This window comes from Parasteatoda tepidariorum, chromosome 3 (genome assembly GCF_982258835.1).
Source record: "Parasteatoda tepidariorum strain Cologne lab strain chromosome 3, Ptep-v5.0, whole genome shotgun sequence".
Classification (NCBI taxonomy): Eukaryota; Metazoa; Arthropoda; class Arachnida; order Araneae; family Theridiidae; genus Parasteatoda; species Parasteatoda tepidariorum.
In genome coordinates, this window is record NC_141757.1 from 115,988,365 (window position 1) to 116,002,060 (window position 13,696).

At 28.7% G+C, this 13,696-nt stretch overlaps 1 protein-coding gene across 2 annotated transcripts in view; it reads left to right on the forward strand.

Moving 5' to 3' along the window:
- Positions 1 to 13,696, forward strand: part of su(w[a]) (suppressor of white-apricot) — a 40,442-nt gene that overhangs the window by 16,165 nt on the left and 10,581 nt on the right. The window contains exons 6-10 of one of the 2 annotated variants that reach the window (XM_087159962.1): positions 1,489 to 1,518; positions 5,069 to 5,151; positions 6,145 to 6,274; positions 9,972 to 10,148; positions 11,127 to 11,558. In XM_087159962.1, coding sequence (XP_087016088.1) covers positions 1,489 to 1,518; positions 5,069 to 5,151; positions 6,145 to 6,274; positions 9,972 to 10,148; positions 11,127 to 11,558 — 852 coding nt within the window. The remainder of the gene's footprint in view (positions 1 to 1,488; positions 1,519 to 5,068; positions 5,152 to 6,144; positions 6,275 to 9,971; positions 10,149 to 11,126; positions 11,559 to 13,696) is intronic. The other variant, XM_087159963.1, reaches the window with a different exon arrangement.

The window sequence follows — 13,696 nt, forward strand, 5'->3', positions numbered from 1 at the left end:
TTTAATGTTATACATATCTTTATTATCCAGTATGTTAATTTGAATTTAAAAGTAGTTATATTTGGGAATAATGATAAATATAATTCATATTGTTTATTATATTTATTTATAATTATTACACTTACCATTTTAAAACAATTTTTACCTCTTAATTTGTTTCCCCCACTTGTATTAATAATACAAATAATGCATATCTTGAAAGCAAGAAGTAATTATTCAACAGCTGAATATTTAGATATTCAACAAAACTATGCATATAGTATTCAGCAAAATAAAATTCACAAGTATTTGGATAAACTAAATTTTCAGCATAGTAAATGAATAGGCTGAATATACTGTAAATCGACACTAACTACTCTGTGTATTTAACAGAAAGCACTTAAATTTGTATTGTCTTATGTTAAAAAGATTATTAAGAAGATTTAAAAGAATATTAAAAAGATTTTTCTTTAAAAGATGTCTAATGTACAAAACTGCTAATGTTTATCTTTAAAAATGTCTAATTTTTAGCATAATCTATACTATACACTAAATTTGGTTATAAATAAATTTCTTAATAATATCACTGCAGATTTTCAATAACACATGAAAATGAATACATAATATTACAAAAGATGTGAGCTTTCAAAAGTACAAGATTTTGGTTACTATTCAAAATATAAGTGTTTCTTCAAAATTTTAAATTTGTTTTTTCTAGAACATATTTAGAAACACTATCCTTTATAAAAAATATATAAATTTTATGTATTAATTAAATTTCACATATGAATATAGGTTTTCGACATTTTTGACAGTGAGGTTTTTGACGTGACGGTTTAAACCATGGTTTAAACTGTCAAAAACTGTCACATGTCAAAAACCTGCCAACCCTGATTTCAATAAAGCTTGAAAAAGCTCTTAAATTTTATCATTCAAATTAAAAATGTGGAGGCATTATTGAAAGCCATAAAACATTTAAATCTTTTCACATCAAATTTTTTGTTTGTTTGTCAAGTTACGTTTAAAATATATGTAATTCACAAATTTATTTAAGAATTATATTAAAGATATAAAATGCCCTGCCAAATCACTCATTATTAAGTCTGTGAGAAAATTTTTTGTTTTGTTTCAATTTGGTAAAATTTGGCTCTTAGCAATTCCTAGATTGTTACTTGCTCTTGTATGTTGTAACTGTCGAACAACTTTTTATACAAGATTATTAGGCTCTACTAAAGTTCTGTGCCTTTTAATGCAAAAAAACAAGCATTAATATTTTTTTTTATTTTTTTATTCAGAATACTTGAAAGATACTTTTTTTTCTCAAGAATTTTAATACTTGCGCTTCCTTAAAAAAAATTAAAAAAGGAGACAGTTTTATTTGTGACGCGTCATCTAAAAAATTGCATTATTTTTTTACATTGTGTCAAGTGTTTTAGGCTTTAAATTTATTTCAAATTGCTCGTTAGACTATATGTAAACCTGTTTATTTCTTCCATATGCTTATCTAAGGATATGATGCATGTGCATTAGTTCATAAAGGTGAGTTTAATCTGTTAAAAAACATGTAAATCTTATTATTAGAAGGATGGCCACTCTCTCTCTAGAACAAAAATACCTGGAATTCTCACAGAAATTCTCTTATCAACTCTGAAAAACATTGAGTGTTAGTGATTAATAAAATGATTCACACAATTTCAACTCTAATGTGTTGTAATTCATTATTAAACATTAAAACTGTTTCATGTAAGGATTCAAATCTTATGAAAGTTGAACCAGTTTTACCATTATTTATTTTTCTTGTCATCGGTGTTTTCTTTATAAAAAATTCTTAAAAAATTTCGTTCTTGTAAATCAAAAATAGTGGTGCTCAACCTGCTGCCCACAAACTCTTGGCAACGCAAACATCTGATTACAATAAAAAAAATATCGAAAATTTAATATTGCTCATTTGAGTCATCACTTTTTACATGCTCAATTTGTGCAGATTCCATCATATATCTGTGACATTTTTCAGCCTTCTGTGTTACAGAATTCCACATGGTTTTAAAAATCTCAATATTTTTAATAGGATATATTAATTTTGAATTTGAGCGATATATTTTACCATCATAAATCCGAGCAGTGTTTTGATAATTGTTTTGGCAGTTATTACTACTGATTTCTATATGTTTTTTTTAAACCTCTATTCATTTAATACATTATTACGACTCACGAGTTTCGAATCGTCCATTATATAATCATTCGTGATCATTTTCCGGCAGTTTTGTTTTCAAACTCCCTATATTTTAATATATTATTACAGCACCCGAGTTTTAAATCCCGCATTTAAATACTTACATTTTTATGCTCTTCCTTTGTGCAGACTTCACCGTAAATCTGCTTGATTTTTTCCCCCTTTTTTGCAGTTATTGATGATTTTAAAGGTCCTATTATTATTACAACACGCATGTTTTTAATCACACATTTAAATAATATCTTTTTGATGCCATTTATTTGATTCATACCAATTTCATTGAAATCCAAGTTATTTCTCGATCATTTTTTCAGCAAAAATAGAAAACATTTACTATTTAACATAAAACCTTGCACTGAATATGAATATAAATATCTTAAAGGTGTAATATAAACTCAACTAAATATTGAATTCTATATTGCACTAGAATGTTTTTTTAAAAATTTAAATCATTTTAAACCCTATAAATTCTCTTTCATTAAAAGATTTATTTAAATTCATGTTGCTTATTAAGTATTGAATTTTTTTTAATTTTTTTACTTTTATTAAATGAGCATTGCAGTTTTTTTTATTGTTTGAATTTATTTTTAAAGGAACTTTTGTGATTTGATTTTTAAAAAAATCCTTTTCTTCTGTTTATATTTTGATGAATTTAATTTTTATGCTAAAAAGTTTTTTTTTTTTATGTGTAAAAGTATTTAATTTTCTGCAAATGTTTTACTAAGTTGAATAATAAAACGGATTTTGTGTACTTAGAACATGGATGGGTATGTATAAATTTTCATATTTGTCCTCAACCTGTCTAAATACCCCCTTCCTGGTTGGTGAGTGGTCCTTCACTCAAAAAGTTTGCGATCCTGTATTCTAAAAAAATATTTTTGTTTTAGTAAAGGTCTCAGGTTTATCTTTAAATTTAGGGTTTCATGATTATGTGATTCTATAGTAATGTTTTCTACTTTAATCTTATTCTCTTTTCCTTTTTTTGAAACTGCAAAGATTATAATACGATTTAATTTACTACATTGCATGCATGATGTTCGAGTTTGCCACAGTATAAATATTACTAGTTCTATTAAACTGTATATTGATTCATTAAAAATAAACAACAAAAAACAGGTTTATTCTTTCATTTCTAAGTTATCTTGGGATGTTAGTCTAGGGATGAGATTTTTCCGCTTTTTAGCGGATTTCTGCTTTTTTTTCCCGCTATTATTGTTCAAATTTCAGCCTTTTTTATCAAAAACTTAGATTCTCTTATAAAAAAAAATAAAAGAAAAATTTAAAATAAATATTCCGCTTTTTCTGGAGATTCAGTCGTTCAAATAAAATTTTTTTATCTATTTCTGATTTTCATGCATAAACATGAAATCCAATCTGCGTAGCTGCCATTCCTTCTCATTTTTACTTATTTTAGCTATTTTCTTCGCTTATACAAGCAAAAAATAAGATTTTTCGTATTTTTGCCCGCCCGCCAGACAGCTCGTATTTTCGTAATTCAGACGTCTCGCTGCGTCCTGTTTGCTGGCGAAATAATAAAAGAAAATAGCGGTGGATTTGCAGTGAAAATATTTATTTGCTCATTCAATTAATTTTGTAAATTTTTATATATTATGGCCAAACAAAAGCAATACAAACAAGCCTATCCCAAGTTCAGAATGTGCTAATATCTTGTTTTTTATTCACGTGATTTTAATATCAAATATCGATTTTTGTATTTACTTGATTTAAAAGTTGCGCATTGTGATTCTTATTCACGCGATTTAAATATTGTACCTTGCAATTCTTACGATTTAAAAATCCAATATCGCTATTTGTATTTACAAATTTTTAAAATCCTATGTAGCGATTCGTATTCACGCTAGTTTAAAATCCAATGTAGAGATTCGTTTATGTGGTTGTAATATCAAACATCAATTTTCCTATTTATCTGTGATTTAAAAATTAGACATTGTGATTTGTATTCACGCGCTTAAAAAATTTTGCATCGTGATTCATGTTTATGCAATCTAAAAATTAAGCATCATGATTTGTATTTTCGCAATTTTTAAATCCAATATCTAGTTTCATAGTCAAGTGATTTAAAAGCCACACATCGAGCTGCATATTCTCTGAATTTGAAATTAAATATTGCGATACATATTCACATGATTTTAAAATTATGCATATAATTCATATTTATATGATTCATATTCAAACAATTTTAAAATTAATCAACGGGATTTATAATCACATGGTTTGAAAATCACACTTTTTTTGTCAAATTTTTGGATATCATAGCTTCTACATTTTATATATATATATATATATATATATATATATATATATATATATATATATATATATATATATATATAAATATGTTCATAGACTTTTCTTGCCTTTGTTTGTGTTTTTTTATTATATATGTATGTATATATATATTCATGGATTTCCTTTTTTTTTATTCTCTGACTACTCTCATTCCTGGTTGTCTATTTACAAGATGATAAACAACTTGTTATTATCAGTATATCATTCAATGTAATTGAAATCTGTATGCTCCTAAGAATTGATAAGCTCAAATATTTTAGTTATTAACACTTAATTTATAGAACTTCATAAGCTTATTGATATGGGATAGCTAATTATTTCTTAGATGAATTTTTGCATGATAGTTCCGCAAAAATTTTCTATGTTTTTTTTTTTTTTTTTAAACATAAATGCATCTCTAAAATCAGTAAAATGTTTGGTATTTCTCTAGAATGAGTTTTTGTGTGCAGAGTGGCTATCCAGATTAGAAACTGAACTTATTAAAAAAAATTCCTAATAATTTTTAATTTTAATAATTTAAGTTATTTTTATTGTAATATTTTTTAGTAAGCCGTAGTGAAGATGAAGATGATGATGGTCACTATCTACATCCTAGCTTGATGTCTGGAAAGGCAAATGATGTACCCAAAGTAAGACTTTTTTTTTAATGGTGCATTGAAACCTATGTAAGTTGACCACTTATTAAGACAATAATTTGATGGTTCAGACAAGTTGTCAATATATACAAGATAATTTTTAAATTTTTTTTTTTTTGCCAGCTTGGTACTTTTTTAATAAAATCAACATGTGATCATGTAAAGATTATTAATTTAACAGAATTATTAGGCATTATTTACTAATTACTAGTGTATATTCCACCCTCTTTTTTTGAAAAGGTGTTTAAGCAATTTGACAATTTATGTGTTTATCCCTTTTTATATTTTGTTTAAATTAATACTGATAATTTATGTGATTGTAGAACCAATTTTCCAAGTAAATTCACTTCTCATTCACCTGAAAAATCTATAGAAAGTGCTGTAAATTGGAATAAATATAAGTAGTGAATATGAATTTGTATTTGACTATTATTTATTAAACTGTCATATTCTAATTAAACTTTTCATCATAAATTATTTTAATATTAAAAATTGCCAGATTTTGCGATGAAAAGCATTTCGTAAAACCATTAGAAAATTATGTGAACAGGTCGTAACATTGATAATTCTTGGAGGCTAGCTTTGCTGCAAGTATAAACAAGTGATACACTTAAAAATTTTTCATAAGCAGCTATTTTCAAATTGAGTGTCAAACTCAATTTTGCAGTAATGACATTTTATTTTTTAAAAAATTTGGATTCCATTTGAAAAAAAATATATATATGTATATATATATATATATAGTCATTAAATTTTTAATAGAAATAAAAATAATTTGAAGGGAAAAAATGATCTAGGAACATAAATACAAAGAAAACAGATCTTTCAGGTAAGGTAGCTATTAAGTTATTATTATTAAAATTAAGTTATGTTATTGTAAATAAAAATGGATGAATTCAAATTGAAATGTTTTATAAGAAGAAAAAAAACTATTTTCTATTTTTTTTTTCAATGCTGTATTAATTTTTAAATATTTTTGATTAATAGTTTACAGTTCCAACTATCAATTTCCGTCGAAGTGATGATGACAGTTATTCTTTACTGGTGAAAAATTTACAACAACATCGAATGGAAGAAACTCCACAGCCAGAAATTCTGGAGGAAAATTCTAGTGATGGTAATTATTATCTCTTTGATTGATTTCTTTGATTGATTCTTTTTTTGAAAATTGTTTCACTATTGTTGATCAGGTGCGTTTATGTGCTGTGTACTACTCTGTTCACTTGTTACCTTGTAATTTTGAAACTGGCAAAGACAAAGAAACTGTATATATATATACATATATATATATGTGTGTGTGTGTGTTACGGACGGGGAGTGTCGATGATAAGCTTCAAAGCAGTCTAGGGTTGCATTTAAAGTTTTTATTATGAAAAAAACACTTAAAAGACAATACAAAATAATTAGAGCTGGAACATCTTTTGGAGCCGTCTCCCTGTTGCTGTCCCGTCAGTGAGTGTAGAGGGAGTCTGCTTTAATGTAGATGACGCTGCATGGCGTATGCAGCACTTGTCCATCCTGATGGGTCCCCGGCCAAGCTGAAATTCTAAAAAACAAAATTTTTAAAGTTGAAATGTTCTTTTAGCTGCAGAAAGCTGAAAGGGAAAAATACAAAAAGTCAATAGTTTTTGATTGAAAAAAAAATTGAAAAATCACTGTTTTAGTTGAGGAAAAAAAAAGAGTCTATGCAATGTCTATGTGAATTGTGGGACCACAGTTTATGAAATAAAAATGTTTTTAGGAATTGTCCCATGGTTTCATCATATCAGCTGATGTGAGATTTGGGCCTTCATGTCTTCCAATCTTCTTGACATATCTGTCATTGGGTCGAACATTCACAATTTCTTAAAGGGGTCTTACCTACACGAAATAGGGTTTTCTTAATAGCAATCTTGTCACCTATGTTGTATTTCCTTGCTTCTTTATGTCTTCGGTTGTACCGCTGTTTACTTTGCTCTTGAAACTTTAAAATATTTGTTTTGGCATCTTCTCTCATTTGTTGCTTATTTTGTAATGACAACTGGAAATTTTGTTCTTCGAGGATGGCCTTAATTTTGATGTCATTTTGATGCCTGTTAAAAGCTCGAATGGCGTATATTTGGTAGCGGTTGAAACTGTGCTGTTAATTACTCATTGTGCAGATGTTTGTACCATTTATTTGGATCTTCGAGTGAGAGTTTTGTCAGTATTGGTATCAATGACATTTTTCAACTTGTCCATTTCCGCGAGGTGTGATTGAAAGGAATTCTATGTCTTCGCAATATTTTTGAAATTTTGTTGAAGTGGATGCTGTTCCTTTATCAGAAATTATCCTTCTTGGGTTTCCAAATGTTGTTTGTTGGAGTTTAAGTTTTTCTAAAGCATCATGGACTGAAGTGCATTTTGGAGGATAAATCCAAAGACATTTTGAGAAAGCATCAACGACAGTAAAAATATATTTGTAGTTTTTGTTTGTTGAGGGTAGAGGTCCTAAAAAGTCAGTATGGTAAGGTGTCAAGTGGTACGTTACCTTTTGGAATTGGATATAGAAATCCTTCTTTTTTGTCAAATTTTTTGGATGAAAGTATGCACTGTATACAATTAGAGATAACATTTTCTACTCTCTTTCGCATGTTTGGAAAAAAGAATTGTCGTTTTAACAAATTTTCCGTTTTATTTCTGCCTAAATGTCCTTTAGAATGTTTTGTTTTTGCATGTACGATTTGTTTTTGCATGTCAAGTGGAACTACCAAAAGTTCTTGATCGTTGACTATTTTGTAAAGCACATTGTTTTTTAATGTCTAATCAGGTGCTGAAGAAATATTAATTAGTTGCTTTATTCTTGCTGTAAACTCATCACTGATATGTGCTTCTCTTATTTTCTGTGTTGTTTCGTTATATTGTGTGACCATAACTGGATAGCGGCTAAGAGCATCTACATGTTGCATTCGTTTACCTGGACGATGCAGTATTTCGTAATCAAAATCTCCTAAAAAGAGTGCCCACCGTGCTATTTTGGGTGTTAGATCTTTTTTTGCCATTGTCTTTTGAAACACCTGGCAATCTGTATATATATGGAATTTTGAGCCTATGAGATAGTGTCGAAATTTTTTTAATGCTGTAACTATGGCTAAAACTTCTAATTCGTAGCTGGAATATTTCTCTTCTTGGGGAGAAGTTTAACGACTCATGTATTGTATGATATGGAAATTGTTATCAGAATCCTCTTGAAGGAGTATAGCACAAAATCCTTTAGCACTGGCATCACAGTGGAGTTGTAATGGAGCACTTTGCTGATAAATAAATACTATTCGCTTTTTCACCGAGAATATTTATTAATATTTCTGATTTGAATTCTGGCGGAATATTTTTGGTTGTTAACGCACGTTCTAAAGAATGAAAGAATAAGTTAAAATTTTCGGGTTTAGTAGGAATCGGCATACTAAGTGTTTTAACTGATTTAGTTAGACTTTCGAGATCTAAAGATGAAGTTCTAATCACCGCATTTGTGTTTCCGGAATTATTTTGATATGACCCGGAGTTAATTGATGCTAATTCGATTTCTTTTTCGATTTGGGCTAGCTTGATTTTTTCTTTTGCGCATTGTTCTGCTTTTTCTATACGTTTTTTTTTAAAGAAATAATGGTGGCATTATCTGGAACATCTATTCCTAATTCCTTGACGGTATTAATTAAATCTTCTGTTTTAGTATTTCGATACATGCTTGATAATAAAAAGGATTGATCCTACCTGGTTTGAAGATATCGGTGTTTGTTGACGTTGTTTTCACTTATACAAGCTATCCGTTTGTTGAGTTAAGTATTCACTAATGGTTGTATTGAATGTCACAGTGTCACTACGATGATAAAAATTCGCTAGTTCACTTTTATTGTTGTTGACGTTGAATGTAGAAGTAGAAGAGCCTGTATGGCTTATGTAGAAGAGAAGTATGGATCTCCTAGTTCGTTGAATGTCGATGAAGAAATTTCTTAATTGTGGATGGGAAAATTGGTCACACAGGCGGTTGAATTAGCCCTTGTTGTAGAAGATATTTCTTTAGACAATTGGGCGGGGAAATTGGCCTCTTGATTTGTTGATTTTTCGCTGTAGAAGATATTTAGATCTGGAAATGTACCATAGGTGGTGGGATTAGCCTTTTGAAGTTGAACATTTGTCAGCAATAGTTCGTTATTTTCAAAGCGGGAAATTGGCTTTTCAGTTAAGGTGGGAGGATTGGCCTTTTGAAGTTGAATGTTTTTCAGCAATAGTTCGTTGTTTTCAAAGTGGGAAATTAGCTTTTCAGTTCAGGCGGTAGAACAACACACACATATATATATAACGTCATTGCCGAGAGAGGAAGGATAAAAGCAGGTCTTAGTCAGATAAAGAGGGCACAATATTTATTTAATAACTATTAGAGAGAGAACAATCATCCAAGTGACAGAAAATCAAAGTGCTCGTCGACAAAAGTTAGAAAAAATCTTGCGGAGTAAATTAGTTAAAATGTTTTGTTTTAAGGAAAAAGAGAAATCTTAATATTTATAATTGGTCTATTAAATAGGATGAGGGAAAAATATGTTTATCACACGTTAGAAAAAGGAAAGAGGATAAAATGTTAATTAATGCATTCTTGAACTAAAAATGGATTAAAAGACAGGATGTAAATATTAAAGTGTTGCAGTGAAAGAGCGTTTTGTTTAGAATTATAAATTAAGAAAAAGATTAGTTGAAGCTTTTTATGTTACATATATGTAGTCTTGAATGCATGAACCCTGTTATTTATTAATTTGGCTAATTTTATGCCATCAAAAGACTTCAAAAAAAATTAATTTCAGATTCGAAATCTATGCCTGCTGATTGCAATCAAGAAAGTAGTGATTTCCGTAACTTAATGGCACTTCAGAGTCATCATATTGTACCTCCTCCACCTGACATTCAACCTATTGTAAATAAAATGGCAGAGTATGTGGCCAAGAATGGGGAAGATTTCGAGACTATTGTCAAAAGCAGAAGTAAGGCATTTGTGATTTATATTTATTAAAACAATGATAACTATTGTGATTCTTATCTGCCAACTATATTGTCCCATTTTTTTTTCTATTCTTCTAATTTTATCAATAAATCTGGTTTTCACATTTTAGAAAATTCTATGAAATTGAAAAAGTACCTGAAAATAGATATTTGAAGATTAGAAAAGTAGAATTTTTATTGAGTTAGTTTCTTCTTAGAGTATTTAAATTGCAATGATTTTCAACTTCATATTTATAAAAATAAGATTTAACAAAAATCAAAATTTTTATACTGTGATGTGTGGTGCATAGGGGAGAATTAAAACAACCAGCTAGCTAACTCTTTATTTTATTGTAAACAACATGACTATAGTTAGCACTCAGCACATTCACAAACATAACGTATAAAACATATATGAAGAAGAAAAAAATAAGGAGCTCTGCGTTGCGAGCTTTCTACTGTTTGTTCGCACTCTCTCACTGTCTGATTTTTTTTCTAGTTTTCAGCTGGGGGGTGTTGCTAGTTCCAGTTTCTCCACAACACTTTTTTTTTTTTTTCTTTCATTTTTATATTGAAAGTTATCTTATTTTTAATGTTATTTAAGAAACAGTTTTAATTGTCTAAAATGAGTTAATATGTTACTGTTTAAAATCATGAATTTAAAATATGTTATAAAAAATTCCTCTATTTAAATGAAATTTTTTTAAAGCCAATTAAAATTTTTGTGTTCTTAGTGAATTTTGTATTTTATTGATTTTTGATATGTATAAAATTTTCTAATTTACATGAAAATATTTTATGTAGTGTAATAGTTTGCTTAAAATTTCTAATTCGTAAAAATCTACAAGCATTTTTTCATTTTAAGTCTATGTTATATGAAACTTAATCTTATCTGAATTTATATTTTGCTATCTATGAAAAAAAAAATTATTAAGAATTAAAATGCATATAAATATGATGGTTTTTGTTTATTTTTTCAGAGGATAAACGTTTTGACTTTTTAAATAGTGGACATGAGTACTATAATTATTATGTTTACCAAAGAGATAATGCTAAGAAGCGTGACAGTGGCTCATCAAACGAACAAAATAATGCTGGTGCAACTTCTCCCAGCTCTGAACCACGGTTGAAAGGAAAGGAAAGTGGTATACCATTCATTTCAGTTACAAGTGATGCTGATGTTCCTTCCGAAAATGTGTCCTCGAATCGAAAAAATCTAGACTCGGGGAATGTTAATTCGCGTTCAATTATTGAAGATTATGATGCTCTATATTCTCTTGATTCACAAGAAACTCCTGAACTGCAACCGATGGGTAGCCAGGATAGTAGTGATTCTCTGGACTTTCTCAATTCTCCTTCAGATGTTGCTGGAAAAGAAGGATCTAAACCTAAAATTAGCAAAGTCTTGAAAGGTTTGTAATAGCATTCAAAATATAAAAAAACTCACAGGCTTGGCTCAGGAGCAGAATTGTCTGCAACACTATTTTTAATAAGTGCATATGTTCTGCTAGTGCTATCAAAAATAAATAACTTGTTTAATTATTACTGTTTTTTTATGACAAATAATTTTTGTTTTGCAACTGAATTTCTACAAAAAACAAATGTTGATTAGTTAAAATTCTCCTTCAGATGTTACTGGAAATGAGGAATCTGAAATTAGCTAAGTCATGAAAAGCATTTGAAATAAAAAAAAATTAATGAAAGCTTTCCGTACCTTTCTTTTTTTTTTTTTTTCCTTTTTTTTTTCTTTTTTTTTTTTTAAAGAAAGAAAGAAATACTTTTAGGCTTGGCCCAGGAGCAGAATTGTCTTTTAATCCTGCAACAATATTTTTAATAATAGCAAATGTTCTTTTAATACTATAGTGCATTGTATGTATTAGAAAGCGGACTGTAGTGTTTTGATTTAACATTTATTAAACAAACTTAATAACATAAATGAACTATATACACGAAGAAAATTATTATGACTGCTGCAATAGCAGTAAACAATGAAAGGTAGCTCATGAGAGAGCTGACAAGTGAACTTCCTTGAGTGAACGAATGCTTGCTTCTCGGACAGAGATGCAAAGTGGAGTGGGGGGCGTGATAAGGGTAAACCGCGTAGGCGTATATTTTTGAGATCTAACAACTATCAAAAATACATGGGTGCTTTTGTTCAGTCCCCCAAGGATTGAAATCAGTCTTGAGAAAAGATCAGTGGTCTGAATTCCATCCTCCAATTAATATTTTTTATTTCCAGTTTGTTTTTTTAATTAACCTTTTGGGAAAAAAATTACATTTCCTCTTTCTTAAATAAAATGACATATTGCTTGTTAAAATAAAATAAGAATTATAATTTTTTTAAAAAACAGAGCTATTTAAAAAAATTATAAAATAACATTGTTATTTCTTAATGGTTGCAAAATGATCCAGTAAAAATGTCGCACTAAAATAAAAGAATAGGATTGACTAAACATCTGCTTTAGTTTCTATTCCCCTTCCTCATATTGAGATGCTGTGCAAAGTTAGAATAGGGTACATTTTTAAAAAATTAACTATTATTGATCTAAGACAAAATGATATCAATATAAATGAAGAAAAAAAAGTAGAGGTAGGAATGCTCCAAGAAAGGCTTAGTAGTTTAATTCAGCAATTATTGTAAAAAGATGTTACCTGTTATTTTTGTTTTGTTTACAGCAAGAAATAAATTAACTCATTGAAAAAAATATATATATGTGAGCAATTTTTATGAAAAATGAGTTATAAATTTCTGAAAAATAATGCTAGACCATGTTAATAGGTCAAAAAATAAGTTCAGTTTTGAAATTTTTTTAGAGTGGAACCCATGACACTCACTTTCATTATTACTGTTCTTTTAACGAAAAATAATTTTAACTAAACTAAATTTTCACCAAAGGAAACCTTGATTAGTTAAAAGTCAAATTATGTATATTTCCCTACATAATGAAAAAAAAATTATTAGCAGTTTATAAAATTTTCTTCGTCATTTGGACATTAAATGTTCTGTATGAATAGGTAATCAAGTTTTTTGTCTTGTCAATCATTAGGGATGAATTCAAAACCATCTCAAATAGTCCCAATAGACTAGAACAGTGTTTCCCAAAGTGTGGTACGCGTACCCCCAGGGGTACGGGAACAGTTTAGCGGTGGTAAGCGTTCTTAAGCGAAATATCTTGCAATAAACGAAACTCGCAAAACATTTTATTTAAAAACAAAGCTAGCCATGAAAATTTACGATTACGTTTTGGCTATTGTTGCAGAGGTAACAGTTAATAATTAGTGGTGTCAACAGCCTGTTGTGATTTTTAGCTTTCGTGCAATTTTTTTATAGTACGAAATACATTCATTATTTTATTAGTGGTACACAGCGTTAGGAAAAATTTTGAAAGGGTGCGCAAAAGTCATAAGTTTGGGAAACACTGGACTAGAAGCTAGATCATCCCCATAGCCCAGGCAATTTTAAAATCAGCAAATCTAGCTTTTGAGCAGTAAACTTGAAAGTGCTATTTAAAAAAAAAAAATGCTATTTCGTAATTTAACATGAAAAGAA